The sequence below is a fragment of the Amblyomma americanum genome, chromosome 7 (assembly GCF_052857255.1).
Source record: "Amblyomma americanum isolate KBUSLIRL-KWMA chromosome 7, ASM5285725v1, whole genome shotgun sequence".
Taxonomy (NCBI): Eukaryota; Metazoa; Arthropoda; class Arachnida; order Ixodida; family Ixodidae; genus Amblyomma; species Amblyomma americanum.
Window position 1 is genome coordinate 140,562,292 of NC_135503.1, and position 17,545 is coordinate 140,579,836.

General features: G+C 47.4%; 2 protein-coding genes across 2 annotated transcripts; one reads left to right on the forward strand and one right to left on the reverse strand.

Annotated features, from left to right (window-relative positions):
- Positions 1-558: 558 nt before the first annotated feature.
- Positions 559-6,696, reverse strand: LOC144098110 (uncharacterized). Its single transcript, XM_077630657.1, has 4 exons — positions 6,654-6,696; positions 5,755-5,834; positions 5,488-5,673; positions 559-820 (listed from the first exon to the last, which is right to left on the reverse strand). The coding sequence occupies exons 1-4, from the start codon at positions 6,694-6,696 to the stop codon at positions 572-574; spliced, it is 558 nt and encodes a 185-aa protein (XP_077486783.1). The 3' UTR covers positions 559-571.
- An 87-nt stretch (positions 6,697-6,783) lies between these two features.
- On the forward strand, positions 6,784-11,085 carry LOC144096624 (uncharacterized). The gene is made up of 6 exons (XM_077629443.1): positions 6,784-7,179; positions 8,961-9,160; positions 9,237-9,263; positions 10,213-10,275; positions 10,378-10,449; positions 10,646-11,085. Exons 1-6 carry the CDS (start codon positions 6,947-6,949, stop codon positions 10,747-10,749), a joined length of 699 nt encoding a protein of 232 aa, XP_077485569.1. The 5' UTR covers positions 6,784-6,946; the 3' UTR covers positions 10,750-11,085.
- The last annotated feature ends 6,460 nt before the right edge of the window (positions 11,086-17,545 follow it).

Here is a 17,545-nt window from a genome sequence, read left to right on the forward strand (position 1 = left end):
ACTACATAGTTGTGGGGTGCCGTTATACCAAAGCAACGAAGACGTAGCTGCACCACAGGTTTATAAAACAGCTTGCCATTCTCAGGGACATAGCTTGCGGGGAAGTAGAATTCCACACTTTCCCAATTGTTCTTCCCATCAAAGATTTCCAGCTTGCCAAGCAGGCCAGCACAATATTAGTGGATGTGAATAATCCTTGTCATGCAGGGTTGAATGTCATACAGACTATGAGCGACGCAACAGGCGCTTCTTTCCTGTTGTCTCCTTTTTCCTGTGAACGTCTTTTTTAGCGCACAGCCTCCAGAAATGAATATGTACCAACTAGCCTGTCAGAAAGTCTTACTAAATAACAGTGGAGAGCTCCAGATTAATTTCAACCGCAGCGGAGGCAAGTCATGAAGATTAAATGCAAGAAAGCCTGCAAGCTGTGCGGTGTCAGCGCATGTCAAAAAACCCCAGATAATGTCAACAGATTCCAAGGAGCAGATGTAGCTCAAAAGTACATCAGAAATACGTCTCACGTTCACTACAGTACCCACTGCTATGAGCACTGCAGATAGTAGTGCAGGTCCTACGGCCTGCAGTACTCGTAGCAGTCCCCATTCACATGGCCCTTTGTACCGCAGTGATGGCACGCATTAATGATGTGCCTGGTTGGCACCCTTGAGAAAGGAGCAAGGATGCCTGGTCCGTACACCTTTTCCAGGCTCCTGACGAGGATCTCCACCAGCTCCTCCACTCCTTCACCAGCCGACAGATGGTATCCATCGGTGCCAAAAAGGTGCCTCTTTGGAAATTTACATGCATCCAAGAAGCGATGCTGAAAATAAAATAGAATTTGTTCAGAAATAGGGCAAATTGAGGCAATACGTCAAACATGGTATGGTATCTAGGGTTAATGTCCAATACTGACTTGAGGTATGAGGGCTGCTACAGTGGAGGGTTCCAAATTAACCTCGACCATTTGCAATATCACGTATAGCAGCACATTGGCGCCATTTTGTTACCGGCTCGGTGAGCGTGAGCAACCAGCGCGGGGAAACATTTAAGACATCACAACAGTATAGAGCTAGAGTAAAATTTTACCTTTCTGGTATATGTTTGAAGTAAACAAATCATGAACAGGCAGAAACAAAGCAGACCACACAAACATAGCACTTGCTTAAACAGAATTAACTCAAACACGTGAAATTTCTGGCATATAAAACACACCAGATCAAAACCTCAGTACGCCAGTCCCATCTGGAACCCACCTCAGATACACCTAACAAATGTGCTCGAATCAATTCAAAGCTATGCCGTCCATTTTGTGCATCATGCCCCGTACCCTTATTTCATCCGCGTTTTATCTCTGAAGGACAGCCTTGAAAGCCTCTTACTTTGACGCCGCATTACCAGCCTTTCTTTCGAGCACAAAATACTTTGCAGTTCACTCAGTCAAGCACCTTAAGTTGTGCATCGCACCCACATATCTCACCACGCTGTGCATCCTTTTCAGATAACTCGGCCTGTTGCTCACACATTTTCAGGATCTTTTTTCCCCCGAGCATTTGTGGACTGCAATGCCCTTCCCCATGAAGCCGCTGGCATCACATGCCCATTTTCATTTCTTGAAGCCTTGACAATGCATTTTCAAACGCAATGCCTGTACTCATATCTTTTCTTAAATATCTGTAACCCCAACCCTCATATAATACCTTCATAGGTGGTAGTTGAGGAAAACAAAGTGAAGATAAAATGTCTGAACATATATTGACGGCAGGTCACCAAGAAGACATGCTGGGATAAATACTTCAATGCCTGCATGTGCCCCTTAGCTAGGTGAGCTCTGCATCATGACAGGGAGCATATACTGATGCAGTCACCACCTCTTGGTACAGCCTTTTGATTTTCTATAGTTTTCTGCTCCTATTTACCTTCATGTTTTTCAGAATGAATCTGCAAACCGACATATATGCACCCACTGGTACTGCAATGTGCAGCCATGCATCCTTCATGGGCAGTTTTAACCTTGCTGGCAGGCCTACTGAGAATTTTATAATGACATCAGCTACTCTATCGAACGTACTACTTGCCGTGAGTGAGAGACAAGACCCTGCACTCCTCTGAACACTCACTCAGTTAACAGATATTATGATTTTACGTATGTTGCCCAGCATTTTAGGTGCTGAAAAATCAAACTTAACGGCCAACCTCTTGAGATTGTGTGGCAGAGTGTGTGGGGACCTGCCCTGCAGCCCCTGAGTTTGCTTTCCCGCGAGGCACCGTGCAGCGGCGGTCTCACCTAGAGGCTGAGCGGATTCCCTTGTCAGTTACATTAACTGGCAAGAGAGGGCGCCAGCGTCGCTGCGCGGGAGACTGCTGAAGCCTGCCCGCGGGAGATGGGGTCTCTTCGGCCGGGATAATCAGCCGGGGCGGACGCGTCGCCCGGCGGCTCCGCTCTTCGCCGGCGGGGCGAAGAAGCAACGGGGAGACAGGCTCCCGTACTCGTCCCGTCCGGCCTGCGGAGTTTATATCCCTTGCCCTAGCGCGGGCGAACATTCGCTCGGAACCTTGCTGGTGAGTCGGACGACCTCGATTCATTAGCGTACCTTGTTGCTAGCTGGCGTTATTGTTTCTGTAGCAATAAATGCCTGTTTGTGTCAGCCAATGTGTCGTTCCTTAGTTCCCCCAGAGCAAGGCCCGCCGTGGTCGGCGAGCCCTCGGTAGCGTACGCGATCACGGGGTGGGGTCCGGGCGGCTTTGAACCGTGTCAGCCGCGATTGAGTGGGGAGAAAGTACTTATCTCCCCATGTCAACCCCACATCTGGCAGCCCAACGTGGGGCCTGCTCTTGGAACATTGGACGACTGTCGGTTCGGTTCGAGGAACGCTCTTTGTCCGGACTTGACAAGTGCTAGGCCTAGAGTGAATTTTGATCGCTAGGACCTGCGGCATGCTTTCTTGAGTGCGAGGTGTATTGCGCTGCAGCATGTTTGAACTTTTCGACATGCTCAGCACATTTTTTTTCCCTGGAGTTTCTTCGTGAGAATGACTTGGTCCGCATCGAGGGAGTTCGAGGCCTAGCGCCCGCGGAGTCGCCGAGCCCGAAGCGAGTGGGTACGGAAGCCGCGTGGGTGGTCCGAGTTTCTGTATATATTTTCTCTACTATCTCTTTTTCGACTCTGGGAGTCGCGGCTCCGGGAGCCGGGTGGCCTGGGGCCACGGGTGCCGCTAGGAGCTCGCTGGTATTGCAGCTCGGCACCGGGCGCTCCGACACCGTCCGATACGGTGGGCGCCGACCGCTCAGAAGCTGCTTTGTGCAGTGAGCGGGGTAGGACCACCCCACAAAGCTGATGTCTCCTCGCGGCTGCGCGCACATAACCCGTTTCGGGTCTTCGTGGCGGTCACGGTCGTTGTCGGAGTGGTCGTTAGGCCTGAGGCTTTTCGGAGCTGCCTGCACCACATTAAAAGAGACATGACCACCGGACCGTGACGTTGAGAGGTGGTGCACTTTGCTGCCCGTCCGTTTTTTTTTTGTAACCTCGCACGAACTGAGCAGTCTCGTTCAACTCAAGAAAGGGCTTTGTTCACTCGAACTTTGCGTTTGCACAGCCGCCGACACGTTTTGCTAGCGAGTTAGGCATTGTGCCACGAGGCCCTTGCGGATGCCGTTTCCCCTCCCGTGACCTACGTTAAAGGCACGCCGAGAGCGTTTCGACAATTTTGCAGATCCGGTGGAGCCACCCAGGCTTGCTGACCGGTGCACATCGTCTCGCTGCCACCTGCTGCGACGGAGCGGCCTGTATTCTGTTCGCCGCATCCATCCGGGGCAGCTGTGGTGAGACCAGTCAGCAGTCACCTCCGGCTGCTGCTGCCCTGGCGACTACTGCAGGATCCTGGCCTGCAGTTTTCCCACCGGCCTTCGATTCGCGGGCCTGCGGACACGGTAGTCCGCGGGCCATACGAGTCGTCCCAGCGGAGACCTTCACGCCGCCTTCGGAATACCGCGGAAGTCTGCGTGGACGCTGTCGGCGTGACCTCCGCTGCAAGACGTGCCTCAAAGACATGAAGACCAGGAGACTCCTCCATAGCATGTACTTTCAGGCGCGTGGGTCTATTTAAGGTTGAGGGGATGTGGGGACCTGCCCTGCAGCCCCTGAGTTTGCTTTCCCGCGAGGCACCGTGCAGCGGCGGTCTCACCTCGAGGCTGAGCGGATTCCCTTGTCAGTTACATTAACTGGCAAGAGAGGGCGCCAGCGTCGCTGCGCGGGAGACTGCTGAAGCCTGCCCGCGGGAGATGGGGTCTCTTCGGCCGGGATAATCAGCCGGGGCGGACGCGTCGCCCGGCGGCTCCGCTCTTCGCCGGCGGGGCGAAGAAGCAACGGGGAGACAGGCTCCCGTACTCGTCCCGTCCGGCCTGCGGAGTTTATATCCCTTGCCCTAGCGCGGGCGAACATTCGCTCGGAACCTTGCTGGTGAGTCGGACGACCTCGATTCATTAGCGTACCTTGTTGCTAGCTGGCGTTATTGTTTCTGTAGCAATAAATGCCTGTTTGTGTCAGCCAATGTGTCGTTCCTTTGTTCCCCCAGAGCAAGGCCCGCCGTGGTCGGCGAGCGCTCGGTAGCGTACGCGATCACGGGGTGGGGTCCGGGCGGCTTTGAACCGTGTCAGCCGCGATTGAGTGGGGAGAAAGTACTTATCTCCCCATGTCAACCCCACAAGTGTGAAGATAAAAAATTACAGCATCAGTGTGTTCTGCCTTTTTTTAAAGCTGTGAGCAAACTGCATTCACAAAACGTGATGGCTCCAGCACATTTTCTTCAATGCAAATGAGAATATAAGTTGGGCAACTGGCACATGTCACCTGCATGCATAGCTACTGAAACCTTTTGTCTATTTCGTCAGGGCAAGACATCTTCAAAGAAATCTAAACAATAATATTCAATGTTCTTTTCATAATTTTGTAATGTGTGCAACTGAATAGTGCAGGTAGTCGTGTCACTATGTGTTGCCAAGAGTTGTTACTAAGAGTTCGATTAGTGAGCACACAACATGTGGTATACTGCATGCAATCATCTCTCATGCAGGAAGCAGTTAGTATGCTTGCAAGCAGTTGAGAAAGTACGCCAACAAGGTGCAAACTGCCCATGATGGATGACTGCATTGTAGTACCTGTGGGCGCACGCCTCAATTCTCAACTGTTTTGGTCTAAAAAGTATAAAGTGCAACTGATACAGCAAAATATGGAAGCTGAGATGACAGCAGCAGGGGGCAAAGACTATGTCAATGTATGCTCACTTTCTCTGTTATCAGAAGAGGCCGACAGTTACAAACAACTTTTCCTAAACTGTTTGTTTTTTGTTTCGCCACGAACAAACGGAGATTTCCTGTACTAAGAATAAATGTTGTTGCACACCAGCTCTATGTTCATCTGGTATTCTACTCGCCTTTTTGTGCACTGTTCACCCCAAAGGCATACAACAAGGCAAGCATGTCGGTACTCACGTCCGGGTTCAGGATGAACACAGACGGCATCCGCTTAAGCGTAGCCGTCAGCTTGCGGTTGAGCAGGTGACGGCGGTTCAACCAGCTACGGCTCACCTCGGCGTCCGCCGTAATAAACCAGCGTGGCAGCACCTTCACCACGAGGACCACAGGGGCCACGTCGCGTAGCAGCTGCAGGACGAGGGCCTAGGATGCGAAATGATAGTTCAGAACTCATTACTGAAATCGGCAGAAGTTCGACGCGTTGCACCACCACGTAGTACATACCTTGATGTTGTCGCAAATCTCCTGCGGACTTGTGTTTGGCCTAGAGATGTCGTTTCCTCCCACGTACACAACACAGAAGTCTGCGCGCAGCAGGTAGACAGTTTTAGCTATGCGTACGCAACGGCTTAGCGTACGCAAGGAGTTTGCGGGGACGGTAGTGCGCATGCGCAGAACGCAAGCGCAAGCCCTGCGTCTTGCGTGCGTACGCTAGCCAGCGGACATTGCGTTGCGGCGCTTGCGTGGCTTGCGTACGCTAACTTTGACAAGATGGCGGCGCCCTGCTCGCCCGCTTCGGAATAAATACATGTCGCCGCTGGATTCTCCGACGCAATAGCTCGCTAAAATGGTAGCGGTTCGCTTTTATTTCGCCTAATCTTGCCCACACGTAGCGGTATAAGCGATAACTAGCCCCTGTTTTTCAGATAATTTGGCGATTTTCAAGCTCCTAGGCCTAACTATAATCAGTGTGTTTTCCTCGTAGCAACGACACCTGGCGAAGCAGTTTTCTAACTTTTAGCGAGATCTTGCATTTTCTTCGGTTTGCATAGTTTTTCTTCTTGGAACAAAAAAGGCTCCCAATGCACTCACAGTAGTTATCAGTAATCACAGATGAAATTTTCTTCAACCGAGCGTTGATGTGGTTTGACTTCTTGTCACTAGATGGCGCCACGTGCGCCTGAAGGACGCTACGGCACGGTCAGCTAAAGCTATACTTCGGAGCGGACAGCGTAACGCACGCAGCGCCGTAGCTCTTTGCGTACGCAAGCACTTGCGTACGCACAGCTAAAACTGTCTAATGCGCCGCACAGCGCTTGCAAGGCGCACGGCATCGTAGCCGCTGAAGCTGAATGTGCAGGTCTCGACCGACGGACGCAACCGCAGACGAGACCTGCACAAACGCTTCAGCTGACTATCGCCAACGAGCACGCCTCGTAACGCCATGATGGATCGTCACTGGCGGCAACTGAAGCAGTGCTGTGGCATGTTGGAAGTTGCGCGTCCGCGCCGTAAGTGTCGTCACGGTCGGAACGATTGCAGCGATCCTGGTATCTGGCGGCAAACGCGGCTGGAGTCAAGCCTAATAAAAAGTAAAATTTCTCGACCATAGTAGACAACACAAACATGCTTATGAATGAAAATATAACCAGTCGTAAGCATTAAAAATAGTATATCAAAGAAATAAATTGCGAAAATGACACAACGCGTCTGCGCCGCCGCGGGCAACGCTGCAGCGCAGTGGCAGCAGACGACAGCGACCGGCGCAAGCATACCGAAACTACGCGAGCGACTGCCGACGCGACGTGCGCACTGGACCAGCGTGATTACCGTCCTCAGCGTCATGTCGCATATGTATTGTTGCGCGAAGTGGTGCAGCACATCCGGCAAGAGTGGAGAACATCTCTTCAGATTTCCTTCTGACCACAGGTATTTATGAATTCACTGACTATCGTATCCCTCTTTGCATAGCCGTTGGCGACCGTTGTGCCTTTGTTTTGACCGCCCTTGGTCGTTACCATTTGAAATTGCCGACGGAATAGAACTAGTTTTACCTGGCGCTGTTTACTGCAGGGGCTTTGGTTTTGCGAGATGAGTTTGATAAGTACGTTTAAGGACATTAAAGCAAAATTAAGGGAAGGTGCTGCAGTTTGAGATGGCCCAACAGCCGTTGCCTCTCATAAGCGTGGGACCGTTAGTTACCTTGCTTGCTTGTTCGCATGTGTGTGTGTGTGTGTCTGACTCACTGACTTTTCTCGCTGCCTTTAAAAGCTTATTCCCCGCAGATTCCGGTGCCCTCAGAGTGTATTTTAAATATGAATATTCTAACTTCTGTGCCTATAGCGTCATCAGCGGAGTAATTGTAATGCTCAGTTTGGCTGTTTCTTTACGGAGTTCAGCGCGCTTGAATATTATTTCTTGCGTGTTCGTGCATGGTTTCTGCAGCAGTGATGCACGTCACATAAATTATCGAGCTGTTCAGACTAACACCACTAGTGTTGGACACCGCGCTGAAAGTCCATTGCACGCCGTGAGCCGCATATAGAAAGTCCGCCGGTCTTGTTTTTCTTACTTTTACCGGAGCTTTTCCTCGCGATATCCGCGCTCAACCACCCATGTACTCCGTGGAAGCGTTTCTCGAAACTATTGCCTACCGTAGTGCTGCCGCTCCAGCATTATAAATTTCGCTCCACACTCCACCCCGGCTGTCCTCTACGCTGCTCGCTCGCGGGGCGCACGACTGACCTTGGAGGGCTCTGAACTCTCCGCATTATTCCCATCTCCTCACATATGTCTCTTATCTCGCGCCTTGTCCTTGACAGCCTTTGGGAAGCTCGCAAATAGTTTCGCCTAATACGCCGGAAACGCTCGTTTCCGGCGGGTGGGTGAGGGGAAGGCGATGGTCGCTTTCTTCTTGTCTGTGTCTTTTTTGGGACATTTCCCTTGCTTAAGCACTTTTTTCCCCTTCTTCTGGACCCATGCTATTTGCCTGCACCTTCAGTTTCTTGAAAGAGCAGTGTTTCCTGTTGATGTTCTGCTCACATCCCTTTCACACTTCCCATTTGATCACAGTGAAAGCAAAAGATGAAAAACTGTGCCTACTGGTTCATTTACCTGCTGTTCTTAATCCAGACTTCAAATTTGTGGGCAAGCAGCTGTCGGCCATAGCATAGCTACATTGGCACTTGTGTTTAATGGAGGAATTAGAAAAGAACGAATCATGGGTGGTGGTTAGTATGCAGTTACCTAGAGAAAAGTGTGAGTGGAATAATTGCTATGATCAGATAGAGCTTAAGTCTGCAGTGAAGCTCTGTCCCCATTTCTATCTGCTGCACAAAATTATGCCGCACCCAAAAAGCAGTTGGAACAAAGAACTAGTTATTGTTACCTAAACCAAAAGCAGATCACAAAAGAAAACATAAGCTCAAGAATTTTAAAGGTTCTGGCTTGTCGATCATAGCCAGACATTAAAAAGGTGATTTCATTCATCGTTTCGATTGGCCAGCATAGCAATAGACTAGCAGGCTGTGGCACATTGTTACAAACTGCTGTCTTATTTTGCTTGCATCCTGCCACAGTTGTTTTCACGCATATATGTTATATAATGTTCGTACCCCTTTGCTGTGTAAGGAGATGCTAATAAGCATTCCTGAAGTGAGGTATGCAAACCTTTAAAATGTATGAAATCATGTTATTTGGCTGTTTTTCAGATTCTCCATTTGGCTGAAATATGCCAATAGGCTTGAACTCCTGGAGACACCAAGGGAAAAGGTCTACAAAACATACAGGCTCTGCTCAAAGCACTTCACGAGGGATTGCTTCACTAGTGATGCCTGCACAAGGCTCACGCATGAAGCAGTCCCTTCCGTGAAGGTGCATGAGCCTCGTCTGAGAGCCTTGGTGCACCCGGGTAAGCAAAATTCCTCTCCCAGTAAATTCTTCCCAAGCTTGATCCCTCAGTATATCCTGTGGCTTTTTTGTTGCAGATTTCTATGAAGAAGGTGCGGCACAAGGTGAGGGCACTATTTTCAGAAAAACCCATCCTGTAAATGTAAGACCAAAGGGAACAATTGCATTCATAGAGGCTAACTGCAAACATCACTTCCCGGGCACAAAACTTTCCTGCTTCAATGTCATGTGGCCATTGTTTCAGTTGCATCAGACTGCAGTTGTGTACCATGTTGTAGCTTAAATTTCTCTTAACCATATTAACAATCAGATGCTGGATAGTGCACTCCAGCAGCAGTGAGGAAAATAATTTTTACAACTCTATGTTTAGTATTCTTGTCATTATTACTTACTGTTCGCTGCGGTGAATAGAGGGCAGACTGCGCGAATTCACTCCAAAATAGCACACAGGGTCAAGAAAGAACACACACACGCACAAACTGCCAGCAGCTTATTGTGACACACGAGGCGGTAATTATACATGAAGTGGCCGCATATTGTGCAAGCATGGAGGGTAAACATTTTACCGGTTTCTAAGGTAAAAATGGTTCTTTGAGGAGCAACCCGCCAGGATATTTAGCGATGCACATGTCACTTAGGCTATCTGATTTCTTCCTGAATGATTTCGGGAATAAGTTTGCAAGCATTAATAGTGGTGACATTGCACGCTTCATAGATAGGTTTGCAGTTTGATTTGTATTTCCTACAATGCACATCAAGTGAATTTATGGCCTCGTGGTTCACAGTAAAGTGTTCGGTTGTGTGTTTTCATTCTTCTTCCTGTGTGCTGCTGCGCTATTTAGTATGTCGCGCTATATTGATCGCACAAATTTTTCCTTTTTAATCGTAACTGCCTACAAACTCACAAAAACGATTTAAGCCCAATTTAAGATCACACTAACACCCAGCAAGAGAAACCGTTCCAAATAGAACATCAAGCCCATACTGTGCACTGAGCAGAAGGTGCTGCTATGCAGAGCTTGATTGGCTATCTTTTTTTTCTTGTTCGCATAGGCATTGAATCCGCTTCACCACTACAGTCCACTGCTGCACCAGTGGAAGTCATGCTTGGTCACGGTAAGTCTTCCTGCAATCTTGCATAGGAAAACATTCCTAATGTCTCACACAACCAGTTGGTTTGTTTTCCTTGGGAGTAACTAAGTGGTACCTATATTTCAGACTACTTGCCGTTGCCATCAACACTTGGGCTAGGCACAATTGCTGGTGCAGATTCTGCTGTCCATGACACAGGTAGGTGCACTAAGTCAGGATCTGTTTTACATTACAGCTTGAAATGAAGAACTTTTCATTTGGTTCAGGCTAACCCTGTAATGCAGTATTACTTATGCTGAGGGCTCTGTCATAGCACAAAAAAATAAACATATGTAATTACTTTGCTGGCTGATTTCTTTAGATTGGGAGTGTCTAAGTGGTCGTTTAATTGCAGACGACCCACACTCTTCACGTGCCCCGCAGCTCACTGATGTGCAGACTACGCCCCCTCCCCCAGCTGACGAAGAAGGTAGGTGCAATGCACTAATAGTGCAGTGATAATCTATGAAAATTCAACAATGGACTGCAGCACTATTGCTGCAGATTTGCACGTAATAAATTAACCCTCTGCAATAGCAGCAGTGTGCAATTATGTCGTGGTGTGCAATAATTAGGTGCACGTCGGCACATCTTACTGTACCACTACTTCGGATGCCAGACATTTGTTTCAGAAGAGAAGAAACAAGTGTTAACTTTATGCTCACCAACTAGTATTTCATATATTTTTCTGTGTGCATATGTATGAATGCATTGTTTACGTGGTGGACCCCTGTGTTATCTGTACAGAATTATATTTACAGGTAATTTTTCATTCAGCTCAATGAAAACATTGGATAGCCTTCTTAGGTACTTGTTGTGGAAATTGCTTCACTAGCCTGTTGCTTACCATTCACATACACGCTGCGTAGCCAGGCTAAAAATGTGCACCTGAGAATTAAAATACTTGGTTGAAGCCTCCCACAGTGTGTTTATTTATTTGACAGGTGCTGCCCAAAGCACACCCAACAGAGTGATTGCATCAGCATCATGGGACTCACCTGATTATGGTAAGTACTCAAGAAAACATTAGAATTTATTGCAAACTACAACCTTCCACTTCAATGAAAAAGTATGCATCGGTAACCTTGATATATTCATGATGGGTATCGGCAGGCCCGTAACAGCGTGTAGGTATCGCTTTACTGCAAATAAATATTTCTGGTTTTTTCCATTTGCTTAACTCAAGCTTGTCATGAAAAATTGCTCTGAATATTAAGCAGGCAAAACACATGGATAACAATGAGATCCATTAACTATTACCCTGTCTGTATTACGAGCAACTAGTTTCCATTTAAGCGAGGCGTAAAGTTGGTCGCCAGAAAAAACTGTCCCTATCAGCGAGGATCATATTAACGGGGCACGACTGTATTCATCATTTCACACAAAAACATTGCCCTGCAAGTTTGGCAACCTGTAGCCCTGTGACTGCACCCTAATCTTGATTTTGTGAGGGATGTAGATGTAGGTCTCGCTCTGAGGCAAACATAAATATGCTTTTTTTATATATTTTTTGCAGCTGAAGCTGGTCCTAGTGGCCTCAGCGGTGCCAAAGAGAGTGTCAGACAGCCAGTGATGACACCAGCATCAGGAACGCCCAAGAGTCGGCGGAGGAAGGGCGCAGTTGTGTACACCCCTCGCACCAAAAAGCGCTTCGAGAAGTTGCATTCTCGAAGCGACAGGTACCGAAAGGCACTGAGTCGGATTAGGAAAAGGCACGACACAAGGCGAGTAACGCAGCAGGAGGCTCTCAACAAGCTTGAACCGCATTTGCCACAAGACCTTTTTGAATTGGTTAAAGCTCAAATCAGGCTCTGCTCATTTCCGAAATCCAAAAAGCACTGGTCAAAACAAATGAAACAATTCGCTCTCAATTTGTTCTTTCACTCTCCAAAAGCTTATCGCTTCCTCAGAGAAATGCTCCATTTGCCACATGTGAGGACGCTAAGGCGCTGGCTGGCAGACATCCCAATGACACCTGGTATCATTCCAGGTGCCATGGATGCAATAGAATCAATTACAAAAGATTGGCCACTACAAGACAAAGCATGCTGTCTTTTATTCGATGAAATATCCTTGAAAAAAAATTTGATGTATGATCAATCAAAAGATATTGTAATTGGCTTCACAGATGATGGGAATACTAGGACTTCTCGTGTGGCAAACATAGCCCTTGTTATGGCGGTGTCTGGCATATCAAGAAGTTGGATGCAGCCAGTAGCCTTTGCAGCGTCCCACAATGCAACTTCAGTTCTTGCAATGCGCAAGCTGCTATTAGATTTAATTCAGCAGCTTCAAACCAAAGGTCTTCTGGTGAAAGCGGTCATTTGTGATCAAGGGTCAAACAATGTGAGTCTGTCAAGAATGCTCATCCATTCTATCCATGAACCATATTTTGTTGTCCAACCGCAAAATATACTTCATGTTTGACACCCCACACCTAATCAAATGCACAAGAAATAATTTGCGACGACATAAGCTCACCATTGGCTCTGAGGTTGTTGACTGGACACACATCGAAACCCTTTACAAAAAAACTCGTCACATTGATCGGGCCTCCAAAACACCAGTTGAGCATCTCAAAAGCAGATTGGCAAAAAAACTAAAAGAGCAACACATCTACAGGATGCCCTTTGCTGACATGAGAGTGAAGTACGCCACACAAGTGTTCAGCGAATCCGTATCTGTGGCACTCCTCACTCTCATTGCCATTCAAGAGCTTCCTGTTGATGCAAAATTTACAGCAGAGTTCACGGAAAGGATGGATAAGCTTTTTGACTGCCTGAACAGTTCGGCCCTGAAAAAGCAGGACGACAAGTTGCGGTACACAATGACAGAAGGCTCGGAACATCATGTCTTCCTTGAGTCGTGCATAGATTGGATCGCCCAATGGCATTTTGGTGGTCCTCTGGACAAGCAACCACACACCATCAAAGGTTGGCAGATTACAATCAAAGCCTTACTTCTGCTGTGGACAGATCTAAAGGCAGATTTCGATTACACTCATCTTTTCACTCGTCGGTTGCAGCAGGATCCGTTGGAAAATTTTTTTGCAATAGTTCGTCAAAAACATGGCTGCAATGAGACACCTAATGTGTACCAATTCGTGGCTGCTGTAAAACATATTTGGATTGGCCAACTTTTCAAACTTTCGCTAGGAAACTGCGAAGTGACAACACATGCGTTCCTCACCAACTTGGAGAGTGTTTCTGCAGTATTGTCACCAAGCAGCACTCCAAGCACAAGCCACAGCAGGCAGCAAGGCTCAGGTTCATCTGACTTGCAGGCGTCTTCACAAGATGCCCCTGACATAGTATACGAAAATGTTGTGTACCATGTCGCTGGCACTCTTGTGAAGAGCTTTCTTGACCAGAGAACCACAGAATGCACATGTGAGGGAACACTCCTTGCAGCAGACGGTGGCTCTCTCCATGGACGACACCAATTCTTTGCACTACTCAAGGAGAATGGTGTTCCCGAGCACCTTTTCCAGTCAATTGCCGCAACTTCTGAGGCATGTCTAAATTATATAAAGAAATTGGATTCGGCCTTCAGAAAAGAAATCTCTTGCTGTGCACATTTGTCCAATGTGTCCAGGAATCTTGTTGAGAGGATGCCTAACCAGCAAGCTGTTTTCTGTTCATTAGGCTGCAAAATTAAATTCCTTAAATTATTCTGCCGCACAAGGCTGCATTGGCACCTTTCCTTTTTAAACAGGAGCATGACGTCAAAAACAAAACAGAGTGCTCCCGCCAGAAAGAGGCGCAAATTAGCCGGCTAAATTCATGAGGCACTGTGTTAGGATATTATTGTATTTGGATTTTTAATGCTGCCTACTTACTACACATGTGCTCTCTCTTTAACTTTTTGTTGTACTATTTATTTTTTATGTATATAAGTATTTATGTACCTGTTTATCCGTAATTCTGCTCCGATTGCACATATACTGTACTGACTGCTTTTGCTCCTCCTGCGTTACTTCTTTTACAAAGTACAAGTTTGCCTTCTAGAAGCCTTGTGTGCCTTGTTAGTATGAGCATTGCTATGACCATTGGTTCTCAAATTAATATTGCTGAATGCTAACAACTTACAAGAGGTGCTAGGGAAACCGTTTTGTTTTGGCTTCTCTTTCTTCCTGCGTGACAAGTATACAGGCTCAGTGCCCTTCAAGGAATGCCAGAATTCAGTTAATGACTGGCTGTATGCTAACCATAGTTCTTATGATCAGTAACAGTGCCATTTGTGCAAAAAGTAAATTTGTGAAGCACACCATAATGTTGAAGCATACATCGATTCAGGTGCTCGCAAAAACCAAAAAGTGCTCTGCGGAACCCAGGAGTTCTTGTGGTATATAACTTGGCAACCTCTGGTCGTGGCTTGCCCTCTGTTATGCTGCTGGGAAAATTGGTGATAGCTACAGTTCATTTCATACATAAGGTACAACACAGTGAAATGTACGAAAGTAATCAGCAAGGAAAAATGAAGGGAGGTATGTTATTCCGTGCTTGTTTTGTGGCCGAGTGGTCTGAGGATTGACAAAGCAACAGCGTGTCGTCAGCAATAACAGTGCATTTAATCAAGCTCATGACAAATGCGTCATGTAGTAAGCCTGTAGGCAAAGCATTCACCATGTTTCGCTCACCACAAGGAACGCACTACTTTTTGGTCATGGATGCAGGCAGCGCAAACAAGAGCGCTAGCTTTGACAGCATTGCACCTGATGTATGAAACAGAGAGCAGAACCCACAGGCAGCAAACGCGGACTGGCTCAGGTGCTCGGCTCTGTAACATTTAAGAGGGGTGTACGCATAAGATGAAAAATGTTTGACATGTTTGCTGGTGTCCAATACAAGCGGTCTCGAAATATGCTGCGGTGCTATTTGTAGTTGCTTTTTTTTCCTTCTGGAAGTTGTAGCGTTTGGGGTTTCACCTTTTGGAGCAACACATGGGTCATGAGGGGCACAATAGCAGCGGCCGGCGCATTACGCTGAACTGTGTGGCGTCCATAAGCGTTTGCAGATACTGTACAGTACACGGACCACTTGCAATTTACCATTCAGTAATATAATAACTGGACATTGTGGTAGATGAAGTATAACACCACATAGAGAAACATTACTGGCCTGTTACGAACCCTGTGCGTTTTCATTTCTCAGATGAGTTATTTATACGCACGCATATTTTGTTACACCCCAATGTGTCATCGCAAGCTGAATTAATGACCTCCAATTACTGTTCGTCACCAGCCACGGCCACAACTGTTCAGAGAATTTTCATAAAGTCGCTTCTCCACACAATTCTCGGCCTGCCCTGGTTGCATCTTCCTCCCCTTGGTATCTACAAAACAAAGAAACCAAAATAGGGCATGGCAGACGAGCTGTGTCCTAAAGCATGCAAGCCTGTAACTCATCTGCCAAGAGCTAAACGTGCCCAAGGTTACCTAAGTTCTTTTCATGGCATCTGTTTACTAAGTTATAGCACTGCAGCATATTATGTTGTCCTTAGTCTGATGCAACGAGTGAAAGGCTGAAACTTTTCGCTGCCCTTCTCTGTATGTGTGTATGCATAGCCACAGACAGATACATTTCAATACATCTCGGATGTTGTACTTCACTGCTGTTCATCTGAACCTGCACAAAAGCATATGCTACATGAATGTAGCACATGCTTATATGTACCGGACCTACCTTGATAGTACCTTACCTCTTTGTACCCTGTATATATTCTCTGTGCACTCGCTCATGTGTTCTAGGTTTCCATAATGGAATTTATTAATTTTGATTTTTAGAACGATTGTCACTGATATTGCAATGCCCAAGATGCCTAAAATCACTTTTGTACATCGATTGTCACTACTGATGTTTCCTTTAATAAACTGTTCTTTGGAGAAAACTATTTACGTTTTTGGTACTCGAGCGAGCGCCCTAAGCAGCTGCTAATCAGCCGCGCTGGCCGCGCCGCTCGCCACCATGCACCGTGCTGCCTCAACAGACACATCGAAATGCAAAAGCGGGTAAGCAGATGTCGTAAGTACTTAGGAAATCAAGCGGGAATGCAGCGCGGGAGCAGCAAGTCACCAGTATTTACGAAGCTTGCATCGAGCTAGCGGCCGCCAGCACCACGAACGCGCGAGCAACCGCCCGCAACCAGCCGGATAAACAAACGCCGCCATATTGGATTTTTTCTGGATTGGCTTGGCTGAGCTTGTTTCAAAAAGTTTTGAGCAATTTATGCCTTTACCGCCAACTCCCAGGCACCGCCACCGTCGCATTTCAAAATCGTCCCCATTGGCTCTACGGGAATGTCACACCCTTGACTGAAGTTCGCGCGCGTAGAAAACGTGGAAAAAAGCGCACCTCGCAGTCACATACAATGGTTGGGGACATCTAAGACTACAGGGAACAGACAGCGTCAAGTTTGGTTCAGCTAGGGACAGCATAGGGACGGTTTGGAGTTGGGTTCAGCTCGGTATTTATTCGGACTATAGAGGCTAGAAGTTTTGACTAGTGTCGTGAGCAGGCGCCCTCGCCAGCCGCCGCGCCGAAGCCTGTTTCGATGCTAGCGTAGGTGGCGCTGTTCGCGGCAGGCGAGTTAGGCGAGCAGAGAAGCCGATGCCGCCGCCGCAGCTCCTCGTGTCGCTCGTCGAGTGAAAGCGCATCTTTCTGGTGCGCTTCCGCTTCGCTAATCTGTGTCTGCATTGTGACCACGATATTGTTTATTGTGTTAATCGAAGCGCATTTCCATCTTTCCAGCATTAGCCCAGGAAATCAAGTGCGAGGTTCAACATCCCGTGGATAAAACAAGGAACCTTCATTTCATTTCTGATTTTCCTAACATCGTAAAATATTTAAGGAATGCATTTACTTGTAAGGGAGTCCAGATCCTAGGTGGTAATGCATGCGTCGGCGTTATCAAAGAAGCGTGGAACTTGACAAAGACGCGCTTACATTGAAAGTTATGCCACATTTAACTTTATCCCATTTGAAGCCGAATGCATTTGACAAAATGCGTGTCTACCTTGCCTTCCAGCTGTTAAGTGATGAGGTTATGAAAGGACTTTTTTTTTACAAGGATAAGCTAGACAAAATTCTTCGTAGAACTGAGCCAACAAAACGATTTCTGAAGCTCATGGAACGCTTGATATTTGTCATGACATCAAGGGTGCTCTCCAAAGGGCTTCGCCCAGAGGCAGCAAGTGCGAGAATTCTAGAATTTCTAACCTTCTTGAACGAATGGGAACGGTATGCCGCTCAGCACG

What these genes read in the sequence shown, in the direction of transcription:
- LOC144098110 (XM_077630657.1), bottom strand. Translation starts at nt 6,696, where the DNA reads ATGGCGTTACGAGGCGTGCTCGTTGGCGATAGTCAGCTGAAGC. An exon ending in AGATTTGCGACAACATCAAG is followed by an intron (nt 5,674 to 5,754) that starts GTATGTACTACG and finishes TTCGCATCCTAG; the next exon opens with GCCCTCGTCCTGCAGCTGCT. An exon ending in TGTTCATCCTGAACCCGGAC is followed by an intron (nt 821 to 5,487) that starts GTGAGTACCGAC and finishes TTTTATTTTCAG; the next exon opens with CATCGCTTCTTGGATGCATG.
- LOC144096624 (XM_077629443.1), top strand. Translation starts at nt 6,947, where the DNA reads ATGACACAACGCGTCTGCGCCGCCGCGGGCAACGCTGCAGCGCAGTGG. An exon ending in GAGAGCCTTGGTGCACCCGG is followed by an intron (nt 9,161 to 9,236) that starts GTAAGCAAAATT and finishes TTTTTGTTGCAG; the next exon opens with ATTTCTATGAAGAAGGTGCG. An exon ending in TTCTGCTGTCCATGACACAG is followed by an intron (nt 10,450 to 10,645) that starts GTAGGTGCACTA and finishes GTTTAATTGCAG; the next exon opens with ACGACCCACACTCTTCACGT.